The sequence below is a fragment of the Xenopus tropicalis genome, chromosome 1, assembly GCF_000004195.4.
Source record: "Xenopus tropicalis strain Nigerian chromosome 1, UCB_Xtro_10.0, whole genome shotgun sequence".
NCBI lineage: Eukaryota > Metazoa > Chordata > Amphibia > Anura > Pipidae > Xenopus > Xenopus tropicalis.
The window spans coordinates 132,330,383-132,357,407 of record NC_030677.2 but is presented as its reverse complement, the minus strand read 5'-3'; the positions used below and the strand labels follow the sequence as shown (position 1 = coordinate 132,357,407).

The 27,025-nt window shown below is 38.1% G+C and overlaps 2 protein-coding genes across 2 annotated transcripts in view; one reads left to right on the top strand and one right to left on the bottom strand.

Annotated features, from left to right (window-relative positions):
- Positions 1-17,674, top strand: part of gna14 (guanine nucleotide binding protein (G protein), alpha 14) — an 85,520-nt gene extending 67,846 nt beyond the window's left edge. Inside the window, 5 exon segments of the mRNA NM_001008053.2 lie at positions 10,146-10,300; positions 10,427-10,555; positions 12,412-12,541; positions 14,299-14,452; positions 15,536-17,674. Of these exon segments, the coding sequence (NP_001008054.1) occupies positions 10,146-10,300; positions 10,427-10,555; positions 12,412-12,541; positions 14,299-14,452; positions 15,536-15,726 (759 nt within the window). The 3' untranslated portion in view covers positions 15,727-17,674.
- A 3,581-nt stretch (positions 17,675-21,255) lies between these two features.
- The window catches only part of vps13a (vacuolar protein sorting 13 homolog A), a 97,945-nt gene continuing 92,175 nt past the window's right edge, over positions 21,256-27,025 (bottom strand). Inside the window, exons 71-72 of the mRNA XM_031890907.1 lie at positions 25,228-25,302; positions 21,256-23,827 (exon numbers count right to left, since the gene is read on the bottom strand). Coding sequence (XP_031746767.1) covers positions 23,777-23,827; positions 25,228-25,302 — 126 coding nt within the window. The 3' untranslated portion in view covers positions 21,256-23,776. The remainder of the gene's footprint in view (positions 23,828-25,227; positions 25,303-27,025) is intronic.

Genomic DNA, 27,025 nt, shown 5'->3' with positions numbered 1-27,025 from the left:
TTAGATTATATCTGGAAGTTCAAAGTGTTTGTACGCCTATTCTACATAACCCAAATGAATGAGCTCATGTCAAAAAGGGGTTTGCACAGCACCATGCATCAATAGCCATTGCAGTGCTCAATTTGGAACAGAAGCAGGAAGAACTGATTGGCACTAAACAAAACTATAAACGTAGAAAAAGGCAGGCACTCCGGTATTTCATGTGAAGAATAGCGCTTGTTCACGAGAGATAAGGGTAAAATCACAAAACTTTTATTAAGTTAACACATGACATAGAGAGCCTAACGCGTTTTCGTACCTCACGGTACTTAAACAAAACTATATAATGGATGCAATTTCCTTTAATGAAAATGGTTTTAGACACAACTGACTGCGGGAAAAAGTTGCTCACTGCGTCTTTAGACGTAAATAAGCCCATCTCTCTATTTTATCTTGCACTTGCCTGGCTTTATAAAATCAATAACATTTATGGTTCAAAGGTCACATATCTACCATCAAAGATGCGACTACCGAATGAGTACCTAAAGCAAGCCAACATAATCATCAATACACATGGCAGTTAAACCATTCTTATTTTTATAATTAAGGTTTCATTCATCTTTTCAACTACTTCTTTTAGAGCTAGTGTTCCTTTAAGGCTTCAGAACTGAGTAGCCTATGCATTCCAGGGGTAGAAAGAAATAACTTTTATTTTAACACATGGCTGGAATAGCATAGCACAGTGGGCAGGACATTGGGTGTGTAAATAAACTAGCAATGCTGCCGTGAACAGTAGAAATGTGTGATTATTCATATACAAACACTCAAGTGTTTGGAGAGGGCAGTGACTGTTGAAAGAAGAAAATCCTGTCTTTCAAGTTTCACTGAGCAATCGACTTTGCTCAACAATTTTTTTGTCTCTTAGGAAGAAATTCTTTACCTCTCCTGCTGTGTATAGTAGAGGTCATATTTCGTTTTTTTTCCATTGCTTCTTGGTGAGTCAGCTCTGTAGGAGAGTCCACTGGTTTCAGTTCATTGTAGTTTCTCCTTGTAATCTAAGGCAAAGTCTGCTATGTCATGTCATGTGGAAAGACAGGTCTGTTTTTCTCCATAAAGCTGCTGCGCTTTAATGTCATATCATAGCATTGTAGACCTTGGTGGGCCTTTTGGGTTGGACAGAATTAATGCTACAGGTAATTCAGTGCCACTGCTATATGAGAATGATGGGTAAAAAAACAGAGCATATGGTTTTGCTTCTAAGACAAGGCCTGTGGAGTAGTAGATATTATAAAGGGGCTCCCCCATATTGAAAATAAAAAACTTTTCACGTTGTCCATTACCATTCAAAAATTAGGGTCAAAATTTTCTACTTTTACTCTACTTATACAGCCCCCAACGTTGCATTAAAAGAGAGAGATGTCTTCTCTAAGATTATGTAAATGTGTGTTGTTCACCCATAGTCATCAGAAGCATTATGTTCATGAAATGGGCACAATACATTACAGATCTTATGTAGGCATCTGCAACTTTGTCTTGGAGTGTTTTATATAAAGCTGATGCTAGTGCCAGACATGGCCTCTTGCTGCAGAAGATGGGCCATTCACAGCCCTGAAGCAGATTTTATTTGTGGTGTTTGCGGCTAGAGCAGAGATTGTAATTCAAAATAGCCAATATTAATATTCTTGCATAAGGACCATAATCCTTGCACCAGGCCAGTGAGTGATAGTAATATCCTTGCATAAGTACTAGACCAATGAATGATAGTAATATCCTTGCATAAGTACTAGACCAATGAATGATAGTAATATCCTTGCATGAGTACTATGCCAGTGATTAATAGTAATATCCTTGCATGAGTACTAGGCCAATAAATATTAGTAATATACTTGCATGGGTACTAGGCAAGTGAGTGATATTAAAGGGGATGTTCACCTTCAGACAATAGTCTGAATTTGAAGAGCCCCTGAAAATAAAATAGTTTTGAATCTACAGACCACGATCAGTGTTGCTAAAACTCTTTCCTCTTACTTTGGAAGGGATCGCTGACACCAACTTGCATTCTGCCCAAAATAGGAAGTTGACACTGATTACTGCGCATGCCTTCCCTCTCCTGCTTCATTTGCATTTCACTGATCCGATTGGATGAACCTTGCCAGCCAATGATATCGACGATATTCAAATGAAGCCTGAGTGGGAAGGTGCGGGCAGAACTATTCAGTGTGAACTTTTTTTTATTTGGCTTCCTGATAAGTCCTGGTCTGGGAAATCCTATACAGAGTTTTAGCAGATCTGATCTGAAGCTTCAAAACTAAATATTTTAAATTATAAAGGAGATCTACAAAAATGTTTTTTTCTGACAGGTGCTGGTCAAATTCAGACTATTGTCTGAAGGTGAACATCCCCTTTAATATTCTAGCATGAGTACTAGGCCAGTAAGCGATAGTAATATCATTTCATGAGTACCAAACCAGTGAGTGTTAGTAATATCCTTGCATGAGAACTAGACCAGTAAGTGATAGTAATATCCCTTTCATGAGTACCAGGACAGTGAGTGCTAGTAATATCCTTGCATGAGTACTAGGTCAGTAAGTGATAGTACAGGTATAGGACCCATTATCTAGAATGCTCAGGACCAAGGGTATTCCAGAGCCAAGGGTCTTTCCGTAATTTGGATCTCCATACCTTAAGTCTACTAAAAAATCAATAAAACATGAATTAAACCCAATAGAATTGTTTTGCATCCAATAATTATATCTTAGTTGGGATCAATTACAAGGTACTGTTTTATTTCTACAGAGAAAAAGGAAATCAGTTTTAAAATGATGAATCATTTGATTAAAATGGAGTCTATGGGAGACAGGCTTTCCGTAATTCAGAGCTTTCTGGATAACGGGTCCAATACCTGTAATATCCTTGCATGAGTAGTAGGCCATTGAGTGATGAAGGCTGTGTTAACAAAGTCAAACGTGGAATTTAGTCATGAATTTTCAGTTATTAAAAATATGTTGTATTCTGACTTTATCAGTAGATTTGTGTCCTGGTGTTACATTTTCCAAACTGCATAAATTCTAAGCTTCATTGATAAAATTGCCAAGTGCTAATTATCCCAGCCCCAGCCCCTCCAAAACTATACGATGAATGAATAATAAGTGCTGGTAAAGAACATGTTGTTCCCTGGTTCCTGGAGAAGACAGTTGCTTTGCATTCAGCTTGGAGGCTATTTTAATGTAACACATGTGTTCTTCAGTCTTGGATATCACATCCCCACAGGCTGCCAAAAGTACTTAGATTGCAGAAAATCAAGTTGTGCCTTTTACTCCAAAACACAGCTTTTAATGATATGCTTGTTTATTGGGTGTTTTCCGAGCCTTTAGAGGCTTTGATGAGATTGTATCCATTTCATGGTTTCCTCACACGATAATATTTAGTAGTTAAACAATGACATCCTTGCAATTAGGAATGTTATCCTATAGTGTTATTCATTTTCAGAAGCTTATAATGAATTTTAAAGGGTAACTGATAATGATATTGTTGATATTCTTTCATTTGAAGCAGCATAGGTGGTTCTTCATGGTGAGGGCAGCGAGGTGGTGGAATGCTCTGCCAGGTGATGTTGTGTTGGCAGATTCTATTAACACCTCTAGAAGTGGCTTGGATTATTTCTTGAACAAGTATAATATCCAAGGCTATTGTGATCTAAAGATTTACAGATACCTAGTATAGACATTGGTGTTTTTATAGTTATAGTATATAGTTTTTATATGTGAGTGTATAGATGGGTATTTGGTCTATAGATTGGTATAAATCTATATATGGGTTGGCTTGGATGGGTTCAACTTGATTGACTTTGGTCTTTTTTGTTTCAACTGAAATTAACTATGTAACTATGTAACTATGTACTGTGCATATTACCTTGAGACTCATAGGCTACTTGGCATGTCCTAGCTGAAACTACACAATGTTAAATGGAAAAAATGTAGAAATGGCAAATAAAAACATAAAGGCATCTTAGAAGGAGCTGTATAAGGCTACATAATGTTCGCAAGTAGCACATTTATATTTATATATTATTATATTCTGTAAAAATGAATAACTTGACACCACACTGCTTACATCCTTGGTAGATATGGTAATATTTGTGCACCCAAGATCTAGCAGCCACTTGACCATAAGCTTCATTTCCCTGCTGTAAACTGCAAGGCCCTTGGCAGGGCTAATCTTCACTATGTACTCTGGCTTCTCCGTACTGTGCCTTATCTGGCTGAACCCTTCAGCTCTCTCTTTGCTTACAGCAGTCCCAGCTGATAGAAATTGTTACATAAAAGGCGTTGAGCATTTCGGATTAATTGAAGTTGGTCATGTTTTTCCTGGTTCACCTGAAGGTCCTGATAAATGTGTCTACATATCCTGTGTTGTTCACACATATCTGTCACATGTTAAACTGTAGGGCAGCGCAATCTGCAAAACACTGCTGATGGAAGTCTGCTGAGAAAGCACTTCACTCTGCTGCTTTGGAAAATACTGACTACACATTCCTGGTTGAGCACTCATTGTGATCTAATTCCATCCAGCGCGTTGACGTACCCCGTGCACCCTATGATTCTGTCGCCAAATGCACTGTCTGCGCATCTTTGCACACTTTTACATGTGTTCCTGCTGTTGATGGCCAAATATGGTGGTTGCCAGTATTTCCTAACGTTCCTTATTATTTTGGAAATCAAATAATAAATAGGAGAAATGCTTAGACTGATATTCTTAGAACTTGGATTCATCCTACAAGTTTCCATATACATAGGCAGTGAATATTAAAGTTCTAAGCAGGCTTTGCTTGTTCAGAAGGCTGGTGCAACCTATAACATACAATGCACATTGAAAAACCTAAAACATATGTGCGGTTGTGTTGGAAAGGGGAGTTGTATGAAAGCACAAACAAATTGTGTTTCATTTTTAAACAGCAAACAGATAAATGGTGTCTGCTTACCCCATATATTATGACCTTAACAGTGCACCACATTTATTAACCCTAAGCTCTGTGCCATAAGCAGGGGGGTCCAGGTCTGATATTCTGACCCAAAGCCTTTATTTGAATGGACATTTATTCAGATTCTAAAAGCAATGTAGGTTGTACATGTTACTGTAAAATGTATGTTTTGATTTTCAAAATATATGGATTATTATTATTATATTTTATTAAACAGTGTCTGAAGATGCAGTCTTGCACTTCCTGCACGTATGATCACATAACCTATGCATATCAATAAGGCTTGCCTATTGTTAAGTTTGTAGACAAAAGTTAAGTTTATAGACAAAATTAAACTAAACCTCTATATAAATGGGTTTGTGATATTCCTTTGCTGCTGCAGGTTCAGACAGTTACTTTGTACACAATCCTGTCTGTGCCAGTAGCACAACATAATCCTCTGCCTGCTGGGATAGTTGGCAACCCAAGTCAGGAAGGTCCCTTGGCAAACACTGGGTGAAGATCAGAGCTGGCATCATGTGAGTGATGAGTAATGAGCAGTGCTGCAGGGTGAAAGTTTCATATGTGTTAGCAAAGGCCTTCATCCCTGTAACAGCAGGCACAACTCTAACTTTCAGCTGGATTATTCACTTGGAATGCCTAGGCATACAACAATAGGAACCGCGGTCAGAAAATGGGCTCTGGGTGCATTTGGCCAGTTTGCTTTGTGTCTGTGTTTCTAAACAATCCAAATATTGCATCGTATAATATATATTGACTTTCAGGATTTGTACAACAAAAATAAAGAATGGTTTTGGATCAATCCAAGGTTTTGGTCACTAAATGTGACCTTCATCAGGGACAAATACCAAACCTGGTGCCCGAAACACTGGACTAATCCAATACATTTCTTTATTTTTGTTGTCCACTGTTTTTTTTTTTTACAGACACCCTGGAACTCGATTTTCTTAAAGAAGCTCTCCTCGTGGGGCATGCATATGTGTTCCAAAAGTAGAAGTGCAAACTTATGTTACCTTGGTCACAAAGCACTGCAATATTCAAAAGTTGGTGTGTGAGTTTGGTATTACAGTATAATACACAGAGGCCTGTATTTCCTGTAAAAAAAAATAAATAAAAAAAAATTAGTAACTTTTGTCACATGACACACCGGTATTATATTAAATGATGCACTTGTAAACATAATAGTAAATAATGTCTGTTGTAATATATGAGGCTATTAAAAATTACTTTGGAATTTCATGATTGTAAAAAAGCACTTTCATTTTTTGGTGTTACTTGTCCTTTAATATGTTCATAGCTGTTAGAGTTTACAAATAATTAGCTCATATGCATGTGTAACCCACCTTTTTGTCGTATTGACCCATGTGACCATCTAGTCCACACACTCAGCCAGCATAGGGATAGGCACAGCGGCAGGCAAGAAGACTTGAACACATCAGGCAGAGATACCATAGCTTTATAACATTTTATTGATGTGCACCTGTCTGGGGACCTGTAAAATAGGCAGATCACAACAATCAGGTGACAGTGTGAGGATAAAATCATATTATGTGTTCTTATTATTTTGTCTTCTTTACAAACTTTTGGTAATATGCTACACACACTGCAAAAACTGCTAAAAACATGAAACTGCTATAGCTAAAGGTAAACCATTTGCTGCATTAAATAAGTAACCTTTTCAGGTGATTTGGAGTGTGGAGCTAATACACTGAGGAGGGACCAGACCAAGTGACATACCAGGGGGCGGGGATAAGGAAAATCCATTAAGTACTATAATCTGGCAAAGATTCTGCTCAGTGTTTGGCTATTATTTTCACACAGAAGTTAGCTGGTCTGTAAGAAACTATTTCTAACTTAATTATAACCTAATAAACAGCAAAACATACAAATTTATATGTTGTACTCCTGGTCAGTATATTGGTACAATCCAAATGATTATGTCAGGAGTCAGAGATATTTGGCAAAATCATTCATTTATATATTTAAGTTAACTTACACATGGATGAGACTTAACTGAAAAGAAAAGAAGTTGATACATATTGCCCATCCTTGTGTGGCCAATTGTATGTGCTCCAGCAATCAGATGTATGTGGCTAGATTTACAGTGCTTTTATATAGCCAGCCTCTTTGCGGAGAATTTGATGCATTATAAATATTCGGCAATAGAGGCAGTTGTTCTGCTGCTGTGGCTATACGTGTGTATGTGCCATAACCAGCTACAGGGATGGGTACTAGTCTGCCAGTAAATCCAAGGAAGAGAGCGGAGGAAATTCCCTGTCATAGGGAAATGGGTGTAGCTTTTTGTTACCAGAAAGCTCTTCCCAGTGACCATCTGCTGACTGTTTGCTGTTTGTTCCTTCATTACACAGTTCTGAAGTGCTTGGCAACTGCAGAGTTAATTTTTTGTTTTCGGTCAGAAAGCATAAACTCTCATTTGATGTATTTTACACAACACCGGAGAAGCTGAATGTATTCTGCACTGTTTAGATTCCTGTGTAAAGCACTAGTGCTTAAGTCTGCTCTGTGCAAAAGGATAGGGTCACTTAGTGGCAGAAACAGGCCACTGGGCAATAACTGAGGGTAATAGTACACATTATATACATTGGGTGTTACCTTTCCTTTATAGGAATGGTTCTTAAAGGAACAGTAACACCAAAAAAAAGAAAGAGCTTTAAAGTAATAAAAATATAATGCACTGTTGCCCTGCACTGGTACAACTGGTGTATTTGCTACAGTAACACTACTATAATTGATATAATAAGCTGCTGTGTAGCCACGGGGGCAGCCATTCAAGCTGCAAAAAAGGAGAAAAGGCACAGGTTACATAGCAGATAACAGACAAGTTCTGTAGAATACAATAGTGTTTTATCTGTTATCTGCTATGTGCCTGTGCCTTTTCTCCTTTGAATGGCTGCCTCCATGGCTACATAGCAGCTTATTTATATAAATTATAGTAGACTTTCTGAAGTAAACACACAACTTTTACCAGTGCAGGGCAGCAGCACATTATATTTTAGTTACTTTTATACACTTTCATTTTTTGGTGTTACTGTTCCTTTAAGGAACCATGTAGGTTACGAACTGCATTGTTTTTGATTTGTTGGAGAAAAATATACTATTATTTAGCAGTTCATATGCCATTCATTTAACTGTTGGACATTCTACACTTTGCATATTCATTATTACCAATACACATTCCTGATTAATTAGGCTACACATTGATCCATTTTGGACAGTTCCATAAACTCAAACAGTTTCTGGATCCATGGTTTGGGACTGTCACACATCACTAGTAATGTTAAAGAGGTCCTATTGCATCCTATGTTGACTAAAAATAACTCTCAAATAGTTACCTTAATTGAAACATGTATTGGTCAAATTATCAGAAAAAGACAGAATACTTGGTTGCTCTTGCCAAGCAGTATCTTTTACATTTTCTTCATCATAGGACCATTGTTTTGGAAATAGGATCTGATATGCAGAATGATCAGGTCCAGGGATTTTCTAGATAATTATGGTGGCCATACGCAGGCTGATAAAAGCTACCGATTTGGTTTTATTTACACTTTTCACATCTTATATAACAATGGTGTTTTCCAGAATTTGCCTTATTCAGTGTATGATTTTCAAATTTGAAAAAAACTTCATAATAAAGTATAGAATAGTATAGAAACAGTAAACACCAACGTGCATAACAAATAGCTAAGTCCAAATGGTCCTGTAGGGAAACAGTTCCTGTTCTGGTGAGTTGCCAGTAATCTATTTGGACAGTGACTTCTGGGGGGCAGATATTTGCTCTTTGTTCTCATGTTGGCTTTAAATGTGTTAAGATGCTTCTGTGAAAAGTGTGTTTCCTCTCAAGATCTCTGTCATACCATGTAGTGTGTGGGATGTATATTTTGTGAGGTGTCGCATTGGGTGTGGAACTTTCCTTGTCCTTTTAATCAAATCCATGTATATTCCTGTTGGCTAAAGTAAAAAGTTTACCTATGACATAAAGAGATATATATAGGCTCTGATTTCTAAATCTGCGCTGCAGTGTTGTGTTGCTTTTATTAGAAATCACTGTGCTGGGTCAGGATGCCAATACTGCCATTTACTGAGGGCTTTTATAGGATATGTGGGAGAAGTGAGCTGAAATTGTTCAGTTAAGGCTCTTTTGAGAAAGAGCTGCCACCTAGAGGAAAATAACCGTAAGGGATATTTCTATTTATGGTGCAGTACAAAATCAACCTCAGTCATTCTATTAGATAGTGACACCATAAATTAAACCATTTTTTATATCCATCAAAACATTGCCTTTGCAAGTTATTTATAATTTTGCCTTGAAAGTATTTGCCCCATCCCCCATGTTCCTGTATGAGGGGGCGGCCATATTTGTGCTGAAGGATTCCGCTAGCATTAGAAGCTATAACTGACAAAGGGGAGCTGAGAAGGGACAGTCAGGTTGGCAAAACAGTCAGGTTTAGAAATTTCAAGTAACTATTACTTAGAAATGCAGCCCTATCAGTGAAAAATGATTAACATGACCTATAGGTAACTTTTAATGTACATTCATATTTTGAAGTGTAGTATTTTAGTGTCAGTATCACTATAATGGTTTTTGCCAGTGTGGGAGACTCCTTGCTGCCTCTCATTTCTATATCATTTTGATGGTCACAACTTTTTTGTTATACAGGCTATACTGGCATTATAATTATAAATGTTAATGAAATTAGATTAAAGTTTACTTTCACTTTGTGTGCAGGAATAATTTGTAGTAAGTTTAAGTGTTTATCCTACTTGTAGTGCCTCATATTCAATATGAGCTCAGTTCTGGAATATGTAACACTAATATCACATGGTTTTTAATATAAAGTTGCAATTTATGTCTATATAGCACTACTTGTATTCTCTGCACTGTACATTTACATTAATAGGCCAGAAATATATACAGTGTATACAAATTAATTCAACATAAAGTACTGAGCATTCAAAGACTCGAGAGTAAGGAGACCCCCGAAAATCTAATTGTGAAAGTGCTGTTGCCCATAGTAACTAATTATCAGTTTGATTTTAGTATCCTACTTCCAATTTTATTTTCTGATTCGGCAACTGTACTTATGAAATCAGCAGCCCTGTGTATGTTTATGGTGTGTGGGAAGTAGTAGTATCCTTGTATTGATTATTGACTTTACTGTTATAGGAAAATGCATTGACGGTTAGAGAAGTTGAGGTGGACAAAGTATCCAGTCTTGAAAGGAAACACGTAGAGGCAATAAAGAAGCTCTGGGAAGATGAGGGGATCCAAGAATGCTACGACAGACGGAGAGAATATCAGCTGTCAGATTCCACAAAGTAGTAAGTACCCCCCTCCCAAATTATTTTGGGTGGAAGATTAATCGAAAGTTGTTCTTAAATGGCTTTGGTCTTTCTTCCCTTGGTGCTGTAGGTTAACTTTTAATGACTATCTTATTATCTTTTCAGCTACCTTAGTGACATTGATCGCATTTCAAATCCTAGCTTTATCCCCACCCAGCAAGATGTGCTGAGGGTCAGAGTTCCCACCACTGGAATCATCGAGTACCCCTTTGATTTAGAAAACATTATTTTTAGGTAAGTGACCTGATTATAGTCTCCAGATGCTTTTTTATTTCCAGGTAATCTGTTTAGGAATGAAGGTTTTTTTTTTTTAGCAGTATTATCATCTATTCTTTATGCTGTTTGCAGATATATAATTGTATCTGATTATGTATCAGAGGAAAAATGGCCACCAGGTGAAAACTACTGTTAGGAAAATGTGATGGTGCTGGCAAACGGAACAAATCATGCCATTTGGGTCGGGGAGATGTACCCAACTGATATACATTGTAGGCAAATGTAGGCTTTACATGTCCTTTAAGTTGACCACATGTGTGGCTAAAGGTAGTCAAACACAATACACAATATATGCGCTGATTTTATAGTTAACCAACCGAAATTTTCTAACCTGGGCGATCCGCTAAATGACCGCCATGGTTCCAAAAGTATTGGGACAATAATTCTGAGCCCATCCGGTCCAAAAATTGTATGAAACTATTTTATCGGTACATGTATGCCAGCTTAAAGTGATGGCTCGCCCAACCAGTATCAGGCCCATTTTAGAGTGAAGACACATGGAGCTACTAGTAGCAGCTACTTGTCCTGTCCTGGCCCTGGGGCCAAACAATCGGATTACATTTGAGATTAGTGCTGGGCGGTATGACCAAAAATTTATATCACGGTATTTGACGGTATTTTTTTTTCCCCATGCATGATTAGATGACCACCCCAAACACCCGCCACCCGCACCCCCCCCACCACCCCAAACACCCCCCCCGCCACCCCAAACACCCCCCCATCCGCACGCAGCCCCCCACCCCCACGCACCCCCCCACCCCACCCCAAACACCCCCCATCCCCTTCACATAAATATAACCCCCCACCCCATCCCACCCCCCAAACACAACCCCATCCCCTTCACATAAGTATAACCCACCCACCCCAAACACCCCCCCATCCCCTTCACATAAATATAACCCCCCACCCCACCCCACCCCCCCAAACACAACCCCATCCCCTTCACATAAGTATAACCCACCCACCCCCACCCATCCCCTTCACATAAAATATAATTACTGGCCAGGCACCCCCCGACAGCTCACATTGGTATCCGACTCTGAATGCGTCCTAGCGATGGCGCTTTTGTAGAGTGTGCGCGCTGACGTCACGTGCGCACCCGGAAGTATTCAGCACACCGGTATGGGGGTATGTCAAAAATTTATATCGGTTTCAAAAAAAAAACCGGTGATCGGTTTTTACCGGTATACCGCCCAGCACTATTTGAGATTATGGGGCAGTCGGTTCGGGGACCGCATGAACGAGCCGATGCGGTCCCTGATGCGTCTGGATTTTCTAACCTGCCCAATCGATATCTGGCCAATTTCAGGCCAGATCTCGGTCGGCCAGGCCGCTCTGTTCTGCCCATACACGGGCCGATTAGCTGCCGAATCGGTCCAAGGGACCAATATCGGCAACTATAGTCGGCCCGTGTATGGGGGCCTTTACTATTTGCTCCATGTGTCTTTACCCTAAAAATCTCAGATGCGTTGTTCCTCTCCCAATGGATCTGCTTAGACTGCTAAATTGGATTAGCCTGATTTGGCCCACCTTTTTGGTGGCTAGACCAGTCAAATAGCCTCTAATTTAGTGAGCTTGCCAACAAGCAGATCATTCCGTGTATGGCAAGGGTTTTTATTAATGGTAATGTCTTTCTCCCTTCATAAACATCATCTCCCAAAGCCTTCGAGTCAATCTGTTATGCTGTTATAAGAAGAACTGATAACAACATTCTAGTAGAGGGCCTCTACTCTAGTTTGTGTTCTAAATGTTGGCAGAAAAGAAAAACATTTCTCACAAGGTTTTTGTTTTTTTTTATTTTTTTAACCCAATAGGATGGTTGATGTTGGGGGACAGAGATCTGAAAGACGGAAGTGGATTCACTGCTTTGAGAACGTTACATCCATTATTTTCTTAGTGGCATTAAGTGAATATGATCAGGTCCTTGCAGAATGTGACAATGAGGTGAGACGGCAATAAACATTACATGAGGTTGCTGGAAACATGCAGAATATAGAAACTTTTTATTAACATGCTAACAGCAATTTAATTAGTGACAGCTCCTGAAAAGCCATTTAACTAATATATAAATTATTCACATATTTTACAAATTCAGTCCCCCACCTCCTTTATAATGATTTGGTAACTATAAAGCCATATATAGTACTTTATAGATATAACCACATCAGTTCCATTGATGGCTATTCTCATAGTGACAAGAATATTGGTAGCCCAGTAATTAAATTTCCCCCACCCCTTATTTCAAGTGCAGATTGCAGAGAGTCCTTAAAGTGATACTGACACCAGAAATTAAACCTTTTTTACATCTTTCATAACATTGTCTTTGCATGAGCTTTATAATTTTGCCATAAACGTATTTCCTGAGGCTTTTACATTTCCTATCTGATCCCCCATGTTCCCCTATGAGGGGGCGGCCATATTTGTGCAGCAATAGGCCGTTAGCATTAGAAGCTATAACTGACAGGCTGAGAAGGGACAGTCAGGCTGGCAAAACAGTCAGGTTTAGGAATTTCAAGTAACAATTACTCACAAAAGCAGCCCTATCAGTAAAAAATGATCAACATGACCTATAGGCAACTTTTTATGTAGATTCATATTTTAAAAAGTAGTTTTTTCGTGTCAGTATCACTTTAAGGTTAAATATACTTTAATACTGGCCAAAGATGATGTTTTATGCAGTTTGATGAACTTCCAACTAAACTGACTGGTCAAAATCCCATACTGACCAATAACCTATTTAATCACATATGTGCTGAGTGATCCGACCAATCATCGTGCTAGCCAGTGAGTCGGATCAGTTTTACTTAGCCATTTAAATGCGTAGCTAATTGGATTACGGCAAAATATTTTATATTAATTTCCAAAAATATGCAATTTATGTTATATAGGTATTAATGTACCCCATGTTGTAAAATATAAGGCGATTAGGAGTTACTGAGGATTTTCTTGACCATATGCTTATATGTAGAAGCCATGGAACGCTGAGATCATTGTGCACTGACAATAACAGATGACATCAATTATAAGGCTACATTTTATAAATTATTCAGGACTTTGTGTATTAGAAGTAGATATTTCTTTTTCCTCCAATTAGTCAGTTACTATTGTTCAGTTAATCAGTGTCCATCTGTGTTTGGGATTGTCTGCCTAATATTAATTTGTAGAAAAGCAGTAGCGTTGGAGAGAAAATCGTTATATTTACAATGTATTTTTTTGGTTTAAATCATTATAGTAATGCGTTTATTATACATCCTACACCAATAGTGATTACAGGCCGGCTACACTATTATTTACTTGGACAATAAAATAATCGATATCAGGACTCAGGAGCCACAGTCAAACATATAAATCCTTTATTACTATAAGGCTGCAAAGAAGTTTTTTTCAAAGAATCACTGGGCTTTATAAAGTAGCTGGGGCCCCAGTTCACCTGCCTCTGTTTCAATAATAGTAGTTCTCTGCCCATGGGTGCGCATCTACAAAAGGTTTGTTTTTATGCATATACTTTCTTTCTATGTTAGAGCTAACAAATGCTGTATCAGGGTGATGAATGGCTTTCCGTAGTCAGCACCCCATCATAATTGAGCAATTGGTATGATTTAGGTGCAAGCCTGATAATACATAGGCTCCACTATGCTGCACTGTTCATCCTTTGTGGGGTCTGTCTGTTGTAAGTCACCAATGTTATATTTGCTTTATAGAACCGAATGGAGGAAAGCAAGGCTCTGTTCAGAACCATCATAACATACCCCTGGTTTCAGAATTCCTCGGTTATTCTCTTTCTGAACAAAAAGGATCTTCTGCAAGAAAAGATTATGTACTCCCACCTCATTGACTACTTCCCAGAATTCACAGGTAGGATTTTCTGCATAACAGCTGAGCATTTCTACAGATGCCTATATGTTCAGTTGCTGTAAAATATGGTACAGTGATATCCTTCTATATATAAGTACAGGTATGGGATCTGTTATTTGGAAACCCATTACAGGAAGGCAATCTCCCATAGGCACCATATTAATAAATAAATACATCTAATTACCTTTTGCTCTGTAATAATGAAACAGTACCCTGTCCTTGATCCCAACTAAAATATCATTAATCCTTAGTGGAGGCAAAAAAAATCCCTTTGGGTGTATTTTAATCCCCCCAGATCCTAAGCATTCTGTATAATAGGTTCCATACCTGTAGTAAAATAACAAAGCTCCTTTATTCTGGACTTTGACCTGTAATACTGTATGCATTTATATCCTTGGTCTTTTTAACTTGCTCAATTAATCCCACATTGCAATTAAGCTAACTATACATGACTGCTATTTTAATAAGGCAAAATGTTATACACGTATGGGATTATCTGGAAACGCAATATCCAGAAAACTCCAAATTATGGGAAGGCCATTTCTCATAAACTCCATTTTAATTAAATAATTCACATTTCTATATATGATTTTCTTTTTCTCTGTAATAATAAAACAGTACCTTGTACTTGATCCCAATTAAGATATAATTAATACTTATTGGAGGCAAAACAATCCTATTGGGTTTATTTAGTGTTTACATGATTTTTAGGAGCCTTAAGGTATGGATATTCAAATTACGGAAGAATCCGTTATCCAGAAAACCCCAGGTCCTGAGTATTCTGGATAACAGGTCCCATATACGTATTTATTTACATTCAATGTAATGCCAGATAGTGAAACAAGGCAACTGGCACATCAAGCTTACTGGGGAATTGTCTTGTAAATTCTGATGTGCTGACCTGTAGGGGAGACTGTTTTCTTTTCACTGCTTACTGCATATTCTTCTTTCCTGCCTGCTGCTAAACACGGGAATGTATTAATCAAGGTATGAGTCAATGAACATTTTTTACATTTCAAAAAGGCTACTTTAATATACCAAGAAGTCATGGAATAATAAACTTGCCTTTTTTTTTTTGGCCAGGTCCAAAACAAGATTCCCAGTCTGCCCGGGACTTCATTCTCAAACTGTACCAGGATCAGAATCCAGACAAAGAGAAGGTGATCTACTCGCACTTCACTTGTGCCACGGATACAGAGAACATCAGATTTGTTTTTGCTGCTGTGAAAGACACTATCCTCCAGTTAAACCTGCGAGAATTCAATTTGGTGTAGAGGCCCGGGACAGGGACTACTGCTTGGGTGGATTTATCGGGCACGCTGTACCGAGCAACTCCTAAGTCTCCTGAATAACGTCTGCCCAGGGTTTGATTTCTCTCAGTACAGTGTTCAGAGGTTCTTACACATTATACCGTGTTCTGAACTCCTGTAACATTCTCTGGTAAAAACGTAATCAGGAAAAGTGAAGGTAATTTCCTATCCGTTTACTGCATTTTTTTTTTTTTTTTTTAAAAGAAAAGGAAGTATGAAATGTACATGCTGTTTTTATAATTCTTCTTAAGGTGTTTAGTAGTTGTTTTTATGAAATGTTATGACAAAAAAGGATATTTAAGAGAATATTCCATAGAACTTTGTATAAGGTAAGGCGATTCTAGTACTTTTTTTATTGCTAATTCCTGTCTAGAGAGGGGGGAGGTTTAAAAACCAGAGTTGCCTTTATTTTGTAAAGCAAAAGACTGTTAGGGTCACGGGTGGCCATTGCCATTAATTAAAGAAATATTTTATGATTTTTTATTTTTTTTTATTTTTAATAGATTGGGGTCGTTCAAACGTAATGTTAGAGTGTACTTTGCGTTTTCTCGAATGTCATTTTCTAAACAGAAACATCTATATCATTTAGCATGGGATGTTTTTGTTTGCTTTTATTTAATAGAACTGTACAAATATGTCCTCAGCCAGGAGTCGGTTAAATCTAATAGTGCCACACCACCACAACATAATACCAAAGGCTCTCACAGAAAGAAAAGGCAGTGTAATGATACATGTAAATAAATGTACTTCTTTATAAATATGTGTGTGTGTATATATATATATGTATAAGGAAATATACATATAGGGGCACATTCATCAAAGTACGACAGGTCCAAATACAAACATTTCGTATTTGTTTTTAAAGGTTACCACTTTTGCGTATTTTCTGTGACTTTTTCGTACATTTGCACAACTTTTTTGTACTTTGTGACAAAAAGCACAACAAAATCGTATTGTCATGCTGAGTACGAAAGTTTTGGATTCATTCAAACTTCGGTATTGTGACTTTCCTTGGGCCAGGTTGGAGCTGCAGAGAGCCATTGAGTCCTATGGGAGGCTTCCAAAATCATGCACTGAAGGTTCAAAGTCAGAAAGGTTTTCCTGCAGTTTACAATCGTTAGGATACAAAAAAAAAACGTACTTTTCGGACATTATACGATAAGATACCATTTTTTCATATTTCAGATACAACTTTTTCGTAGTTTAAAAAGCAAAATACAAAAAAATAGCATTTAATACAAATAATGCTTTTTAAAGGTACGAAAATCGTACTTTGATAAATCTGCCCCATATTCTCTCATTCAGTAGGGCTCACCTGCCGGGAAATAACTTGCATCAAACTGATGTACACTAAATAAGATTCCAAAATATCAGAATGACTTTTGTCTCCATTTAGTCGAATGTCCTAGCAGAGATCTGCTTATGGCGAGAACATTCCATAGGACTGAGTTTAGATTTATATCCATATGGGAAAAAGGACACCATTTTTAAAAGAAACAAAAGAACCTTTTCTATACAATGTGATATAATTGTAGGCTGTGACCAGTCTAGGAGGTGTTGGCAAATTTTCCTTTTTTTTATTTTTAAAAATTTTTTGAAACTCTAAAAGCACAATTGCTGAAACTGTTTATTGTTGTGCTGCATACACATGAGCTGTAATGTTATAATTTAAAAGAGACTTAAGTTACCAGCAAAGATATCTTAACATGTACTGAAGTCAATCATTTATTCCAACCTTTTGTAAAGTAGATGTTTTTCCTTCATAAATTGCACTATGAATTGTGGATGAAACCATTGATATGATTTGCTTCTTGATGCATTTGAATAATGTTGAAGACCTTGCTCTTTAAAATTGATTCCCTCTTCATTGCATCGCACCATTTATTGATAATAAATATATTTTAGAGAAAAATGGTCATTGACTCTGGTTTCTGAATCGAAATTTGATGGAAATATATGGACTCTTCTAAGCTGCAATGAAGCATGGTGTTTAGTAGCTTAAACAGAGATAGACTGATCCATACATATTGGTAATGATGTGAATAAGGAGGAACTCCACCTAAACACAACTTTGCAATATACATCAATTAAAAAACATGCAGCCTTTTTATGATTTTTAATGTAATAATATGGTTTGGAACAGTTACCTAAGCCTGGCCCCCTGCTCTGCTGCTGATCTGGCTGACTATTTTGAGACTCAAATAAAATGCAACAGTAGTAGACTGTCCTCAGCCTGCCTTCAGCCTACATCCTCCAAATCCCACAATTCCTGCACATGTGATCTCAATAAGGAACATTGCAGTATGCCTTGTGAATGATATAGTCCCTCCATGCTGTCTGTAAGCTGTGGAACAGTTGTTACAATTGGTAACATCAGTGTTTTAGACCCTCCTTCCCTGCCAGGATTTTAAATGATGCAGAAAAACTGCTTTGCAGTTGGATTTCAGCATCTAAAAAGATTCCTTTTGTTAGCATCTAAAAAGGGGATTCTGTGTTGTGTGGAATTCTCTAGCCAGAGTTACCCTTTAAAGGTTTCTGCATTAGGGACAGTCAGGTTGGCAAAACATTTTATGTCACCATTTAATACAGATCTTTGCTTATAAATCCCCGCAAATACTATTTTTCCTGTTAGGTTTTGGAATGTCAGTAATATGTGATATAACCACCTTTTGGGGGTGGGGGGTGGAATTCACCAGTATGAGTATTACAGAAGATTACTAAATGATTAAATGAACCACAAGACTCTGGGGTTTTACCTTCTGGTAATTTCTTGGTTGATACAGGTTGGCTAAGTTGATATGTTGTTGAGGAGTCTAAGATTTGCTTGTTTGGCAAGGTCACCAAATGAGCGAATCTTCTCCCGATATGTCCACCCTAGAGACAAACGATTGAATTACAATGGAAGGCGTAGGTTAGGTTGGACCAAGGACTGCATCAACGAGCTGATGTGATCCCTGATCCAATGGAAAATCAAACCTGCCTAATCGAGATCTGCTCAATTTTCGGCTAGATGTCGGTTGGGTAGGCCCATTCATGGGCAGATAAGCTGCCGAATCAGTCTGAAGGACCCAAATTGGCAGCTGAAATCTGCTCGTGTATGGCCACCTTAAAGGAGAAGGAAGGAAAGTCATTTTGCTGGCAATAGATTCGCCACATTAGTGCCACCTAGAAAGCTATATTTATTCTGCAGAAAGCTTTATCATACCTGAGTAAAGAGCCCTAGAAGCTTTCTCTGTTTAAGATTGCAGCTGCCATTTTAGCTTGGTCATTCTAGCTTCCTGCTTGCAGCTTAGCAGTTATAGCTCAGACTACACATTCCTAAGGGTGGGGGGAGGGAGTTTTATGAATTCTTATGGGATGGGGAGAGAGGAGAGAGCTGCACAGACTCTGGCCCCGGGAATGAAGGATTTTTTCTGAGAGAGGAAGTCAGATACCAAAGAACATGGATAGCTCACCACAGAAAAACTCACCCATTTCTATTCATTCCTATAGGATTTTTAGAAGTTTATTTATCAATGGGTGGAAGTTAGAATTCACCCATTTGTTAAAGTGAGTAAATATTTTGTGGTGAGCTTTAGGGTTGCTGGTTTTCAGTTGTCAAAATATTTCATAAAACCGCTAACAACAGAAAATGTATATTCAGTACAAAAAGTGTAAGTTTACCAAGTTGCTTTTTAAATTTTGATTCCCTTTAGCATTAGCTTTATTAGTCATGCTGATGGAAAGAACCAATTTGTACTTGAGCTAATATATTTTGTTTGGCTGTTCAAATTTGTTTCCAAAGCAGCAAGAATATATTTTTCTCTTTGTGGGTTTTATTTAATAAACTTGATGTGTTTCATTCCCAGTTGATATATTAAGCAATATATATGCTAAATATGCTGTATGGCCTGTCCAAACTATAGTAATAATACCATTGTACCATTGAGTAAATATCATAAACATGTGAAATTAGGTACAATCTTCTTGTATTTTGGGTAATGTGATCACAAAAATTAACATTTCTAGAGCCTGTTCATTTTCGTTTTATACAATTGCAGGATTTGGCTAATACCGTATATATATAGTTGAATGCAAAAGTTTGGTAAATCTTTATTTTCTCCCTTGTTTTAAAAAGCAGCCCAAATATTCTACATCAGTAATACATTTAGATTCATGCCTCTTAGCATGTTAATATCATGTGTTCAGGCTTAAATGCTAGGATTGTTCAAGGATCTTTAAGGGCTCTGGCACATGGGGAGATTAGTCGCCCGCGACAAATCTCCCTGTTCGCAGGCGACTAATCTCCCCGAGTTGCCTTCACCTGCCGGTGGGATGGCACAAACGGCGGCTCGATTTCGGGGAATCGCCGAAAAAGACTTGCGAGGCTTTTTTGGCGATTAGCGCGAAATCGTGCCGCCGCGTGTGCCATCCCACCGGCAGGTGAAGGCAACCGCGGGCGACTAATCTCCCCAAGTTGCCATCCCACCGGCGAAAATGGAAGTCACCGGTGGGATGGCACACGCGGCTGCACGATTTCGGCAAATCGCCGAGAATGCCCCGCGAATTGCCGAAATCGCCTGCACAGCGTGTACCATCCCACCGGCGACTTACATGTTCGCCGGTGGGATGGTAGTTAGGGGAGATTACTCCCCCATGACAAGGAAGATTTATTAGGGCGACTAATCTATTGGAACCAATGAAACATTTATTTGTACCTTACAGAATAAAATCCAGCTAACATAGCTTCTTTTATGCCAGTGAATCTGTATGGCTTTAGAGTTATAGGTATCTCTAAACGCGTGCTAGAGCCTTATTTTTCAGGTTGGTAGGGGCTATTGGCTAAAGCACTAAGGGGTGCAAATATGAAGAGCGCTTGTATCTGTATCATTGGCTGGTGCAGAGTGCAGCTCACACAGATGCAATAAAGATTTGAATTCAAGTAGAGGTCTCACCAGACTGGCATCCCATGTGATATGCAGGGCAGCCCTGCTAACATTCTGAATAGCATCTCTTGAGTATACTCTGATCTCTGCTCTAGGAGTGCAAGGAAATTCTGCTTCAAAGCAAAAATCTAGTTGGGGCAAAATGCCCCTGTTCCACACTTCTTTGTATCTGAGCTTCATTTGTTTCCATGTAGTACCTGTATGTTGGCCACACACCTGCCAATGCTAGATTTGTTTTCCATTATTAACTGGTAAAACACCAGTGTATGTGGTCTCTAATGAACAGCTTTTCTAGATATTTTTAACTGGATGTATTGAAAAATCTGCTCAGCCAATGATCACTTCAGCATTGTACATGCCAGGGCCCTGCAGCCCACAAATCCGGATCTCCTGGTGTTTTTCTTGTGGTATTTTTTTTACATTACTATCTAGTTTTTCACCTTCTGCTGCGATGCTATGAAGCTGTAATCATACTAATGTAAAAATATATAATACTGTCATTATACACATATTTTAGTAGCACCACTAGCTGCACAGAGTTTAATTTAAAAGTGATGAGGATAAGAGGCAGTGCTGCATTTTCAGTTTATTCATAGTTCCGTTGATCATTACAAACATTCATTTCCATTTGGGGAGAAATATGGGAGTGCAGCTCATTTCTGCTGTGAACATTTCATGTATGAAAAGTAAAACCAAGGAAAGTGGAAGGTCGCAGGCATACATCTGTAACTACAGCTTAGCAGGAAGCTTTCTCTTGGCATGGTATGAGCTTAACATGGAACCACTTCATGTTGTTATGTGTACTTACAAAATACAATCCAAAGAGACATTAACAACATTGTGTTAGTGCAGAAATATTGTAGCACCAAAATACAATCCCTTGAGGTTTACATAGTACATACATTGTTTCAAATAGAAGGTAAGGCAAAAATGTCAATTATGTCTGCTGTTTGGTACTTAGATCCTTAGGGACCGAACTTGAATTGTTTGAAGGCAAATGGTTACTTGTTCTGATAAGTGAAATGCTTAATATATTATTTTATTACAATCCAATAAATATTGTGTGGGAGCTTCCATTAAACTCATCAAAAGTAAAAAAACAAAAAAAAAAAAACACAACTGCACTTCTCCAGATTTGAAACAAATGGTTAAACTTTTCTATATGTCTAAGCAGATACAAGCAATATTGTTTCTATGCATATGTGATGCTTTGAACTCAATAAGCTGCAGTATTCAAGCAACAATAAATATCCCCTTATAATAAATATATCCTTTCCGAATACCCATTTACTTCATGGCACAGGGCTGGACAAATAACCAGATTACAAAGTTAAGGCTTTTTGACTTCTTTTGTTTAAAAAAGTCCATACTTTATCTACTAACTGCTTCTATGTACCACCCATGGATTTCACTTTTCTTGTATCATAACCATACAGCATAGATGATGCATAATTCTTATTAGCAGTCAGGAGTGTATAACAGTAGTGATTTAACACATAATAAAAGCATGTTTACACATATTATATATTATAAAATCATGTGTTTGTTAAGTGAGTTGCATTTACATTCCTGATGTCACACGTACTGATACTTCTATAAATAATGCAGAATAAATATACTGTGTGCATTGAGATACTGTACTGGCCGGAACTTATACAGTGTCACAAGGCAGTTTGGTGAATATTAACACTGGTGCATGAGATATTTATAACTACATGTATAAAAAAGTTAAACTTTTAAGAAACAATGAGTTCATTGGATTTTCATCAGATCCCTGATATAATGATACTACTCCAAAATATTTAAAGTGCCAGTATTTCTCATTAGTATGTATGAAAAGGTTCCATACACAAATATGATCCCATTAGGACTTGAGGTCTTGTAAGAAAAGATGTTTTGCTTGGGAAGGTGATATTGCTGCTGAATAAAGCCGCTTGCCCTGGGACACTTTTTTTCTCTAAGTTCTTTGGTTTTCATGCAAAATGTTCCGGTGAGGCCTGCACAAACAGGTTTACCCACCAGTCACTGTTTTGTTTACACTTTCTCTTCCGCTCTAGGGAATTTTTTTTTTAGAACCAGCAGATGACACAAAAGATGCTTTAATGAAATAAAATTTCCCACATTTTGACATGAACTCATCCAGTTAGGCTTACATGGGAAAGGTGGATAAATATCAGAACTTTCAGATGAGTATAAATGTATGTAATTTGTTCTTTAGGTAGACATGCCTGATCCCATAGCCTGAGAGGAAACCAAGATAGGTCACTTACTTTGTTCCACTGTGAAATGATGGATTGTTTGATTCTCTGGAAAAGCAGAGGGAATTCAAGTGCCAGAATCCATGACCCTTTCCAGTCCAGAGTCAAGGATAGTCTACAAATATATATACATTTATATCTGAAAGCTCACACAGCATTTCTGAGCAAGCCCAACTGAATGAGTTTGTGTCAAAATGGGGGGTATATTTACTTTTAGGGCTACAGGGACATTATCTGCAAAACAAACAAATAATATCCCTCTTCTAATTTAGAACTTGAGGCAAACACTGGCACAACTTTGAGGGGCATATGTAAATTCCTAACTCTGGCTTAAATACAGTTATAATACACCAGAGACATGTAAAACATATCTTTGGTGATAAAGCGTGTCACATGACCCCAGAACATTTCCTGTGATGGTGTTATTTTGGCTTCTGATTGGCTTTCTACAGTCCAGAAAATAAACTGAAAGATCTCTGGTTGATCAGCCCAAAGGTGCATCATTTGCTTAAACCACATCAGCTGAGGAAAGGGCACAAGGTTCAGAAGTGTTGGAGGTAAAAGTATGAAACCCAGAGTAAATTACTTAAAGGCCAACCAATTCACACTGAAACATCTGAAATATCAGGGTCTACAAGGTGATACCTTGGTGCAAATTCAAGCCACAAGGTTTACCGTGTGATGGAGGCATTCATTTTCACTCGTATTTGGAGAGTATATCATTATTAGAGATGGGATAGTCATGCCTTATAAAAGTACAATATCTAACACAAATATTACAAATGATTGACACTGCTGTGCACTCAGGTGCTGGACATTCTTTTGCAACGTTCAGGTTTTGGTTTGGGCGTCTCTAACTTCTTCCAGTTTACACAGAATCCACTGCAATTAAAAGCAATACACAGATATTAGTGTCCAACCTTATGCAAGTGCACAGTTGTTTCCTGAATTTCCTGTCTCTCAACGGCCATACAATAAGAATATACTTGGAAAGGAAGATGAATAGTTGCTGTGAGCCTGCGTGCATGCTGTTACTGACAGTTTTTGTAATATACACAACCCTAGTCTGCTCTGTGATTCAATCCCATGCTAAGTCAGTCGTGCTGGCTGATACATTATATAGCTTTAAAAATGGGTTGGATGGATTCTTAGCAAGTGAGGGAATACAGGGTTATGGGAGATAGCTCTCAGTACAAGTGAGGGAATACAGGGGTATGGGAGATAGATCTCAGTACAAGTGAAGGAATACAGAGTTATGGGAGATAGCTCTTAGTACAAGTTGATCCAGGGACTGGTCCAATTGCCATCTTGGAGTCAGGAAGGAATTTTTTCCCCTCTGCGGGAAATTAGAGAGGCTTTAGATGGGTTTTTTGCCTTCCTCTGGATCAACTAGCAGTTAGGCAGGTTATATATAGGCATTATGGTTGAACGTGATGGACATGCGTCTTTTTTTAACCTAACTTACTATGTTAAGCCCAAAGAGCCCAAATCATTTCAGAGTAATATTAACAAAGAATAAACTACTCTCACTAAAAAGGGCAGTACATATAAAAAGAAGGCGGGATGTATATACTTGTTTAATAATAGCATATATAAATGTTGCTGTATTTATTGCATTTGGGACAGTTGGCAGAGTTTGTGATATGAACACAAAGTTTGCCACACACAGAAGGGAAAAGATATAAAATATGGAGGTGCTGACACAACAGTGAAATATGGCTACAAAAAAACTTCTGTGGCTAAATATGGTTCCACCTGCCACCAGCAAGATCTTTTCTTGGTAAGTAAACATGTACGTTACAGGGAAGTATTGGCCCTATGTTTTTTTTTTTTAATTATTTCTGTGGAACAATATGCTACATTTCTGCTCCTACTTTAATCCTTATATAGGCAACAATCAGTCCCCTGGAAAAGAGAGGCAAAGGAAAAACACACTGTATTTATTAGCTCAGCATCCATATCTTTTAAACTTTAGTTTGTAAACAATGTCTAAAACAGATCATGTCTGCTATTGATTCATCTAAAAATTCCAAACCCATAATGAGATCAAGGAAACCGTAGCTGGGACTCTGCCTTCTTATAGTGCATGGCATGATATTTACCTCTTCTTTAAATGCAGACTACATCTATTTTGGACTGAGTCCTGGTTATTTTCTACCATACGCTCTGCCATTCAGGGCTATTTGTACACTTGACATTTCCTGGGAACTGATTGGGTTACTAATAATTATCTGTTAGTAAAACTCACAGTCACACTTCAGAAAATGTATGGCTATATTTACCTTGGCTTCTTCTGGGGTCCTGAAATTAATTATTTTTCCAAACTCTTTGGCATGAAACACAGATTTTACTCGTTCCTGTGAATAAACAATTTCAAATTTAAGAAACAGACTCATCACTTTAATAGCTGCTGTGTCTTAGTCTGCCTTCCAGCGCAATGCCAGCAAATATCAGAGCCAAGCAGTCCGTTAAGGAGCAGTGTTTGCATTTATTTCTGGAATTTTTAGCCACTCTAAGCCTGTGATGTTCAAAAGAACAGGTTGTACAGTAAACAGGCAGAGCCTTTCATTGGGAAATGCTGCTTACAATAGATCATCCTGTAGAACGGCTGCCAAAAACCTGCTTAGCAATTTCCTTCACTGTTAAAACCAACAAGGTTTCGCTGTGAATGCAGGCACTGTTTATTCATTTTACCACCGATTAAGCTAATCACAAAAGGGGCTTAATTCAATTACAATTATGTGGCTATCTGAGAATACTTACAGTTAGGTCCATAAATATTTGGACAGAGACAACTTTTTTCTAGTTTTGGTTCTGTACATTACCTCAATGAATTTTAAATGAAACAACTCAGATGCAGTTGAAGTGCAGACTTTCAACTTTAATTCAGTGGGGGAACAAAACGATTGCATAAAAATATGAGGCAACTAAAACACAATCCCTTCATTTCAGAGACTCAAAAGTAATTGGACAAATTAAATAACTGGAAATAAAATGTTCATTTCTAATACTTGGTAGAAAACCCTTTGCTGGCAATGACAGCCTGAAGTCTTGAACTCATGGACATCACCAGATGCTGGGTTTCTCAGGATGTACCGAACTGTAGATTTTGCAACTCCTAATATTGTAGCAATTTCTTAGATGGGTTTTTTCTGTTTTTGCAGCTTAAGGATGGCTTCTTTCACCTGCATGGAGAGCTCCTTTGACCGCATGTTGTCTGTTCACAGCAAAATCTTCCACATGCATGCACCACACCTCAAATCAACTCCAGGCATTCTATCTGCTTAATTGATAATTGACACCTGCCCATGAAATAGCCTTTGAGTCAATTGACCAATTACTTTTGAGCTCTTGAAATGAAGGGATTGTGTTGAAAAAAATGCTTTAGTTGCCTCACATTTTTATGCAATTGTTTTGTTCCCCCACTGAATTAAAGCTGAAAGTCTGCACTTCAACTGCATATGAGTTGTTTCATTTAAGATTCATTGAGGTAATGTAAAGAACCAAAGTTAGAAAAGTTGTCTATGTCCAAATATTTATGGACCTAACTGAATACACTGGCTATTTATACATTAAAAACAAGCTTGTTGGTGGCAATGTTAAAAAAAAAAAAAAAAAAAGTACAGGCTTACACCAGGTTTAGTAGAAGCCATAAGAAAATAGCATCTTTTGGTCATCTGTTTAAGAGTAAATTGATTTGTTGCTATGGGTAACTGGACCTGGTGTGAAGTAAAGGTCCCCATACACGGGCCAACTATAGCTGCCGATATCGGTCCCTTGGACCGATTCGGCAGCTAATCGGCCCGTGTATGGGCAGAACATAGCGGCCCGGCCAACCGATATCTGGCCTGAAATTGGCCAGATCTCGATCGGCCAGGTTAGAAAATCCAGTCGGATCGGGGACCGCATCGGCTCGTTGATGCGGTCCCCGAACCGACTGCCCCATAACCACAAATGTAATCCGATCGTTTGGCCCCAGGGCTACCCGATATCGCCCACCCGTAGGTGGGGATATCAGGTGAAGATCCGCTCGCTTGGTGACATCGCCAAGCGAGCGGATCTTATAGTGTATGGGGACCT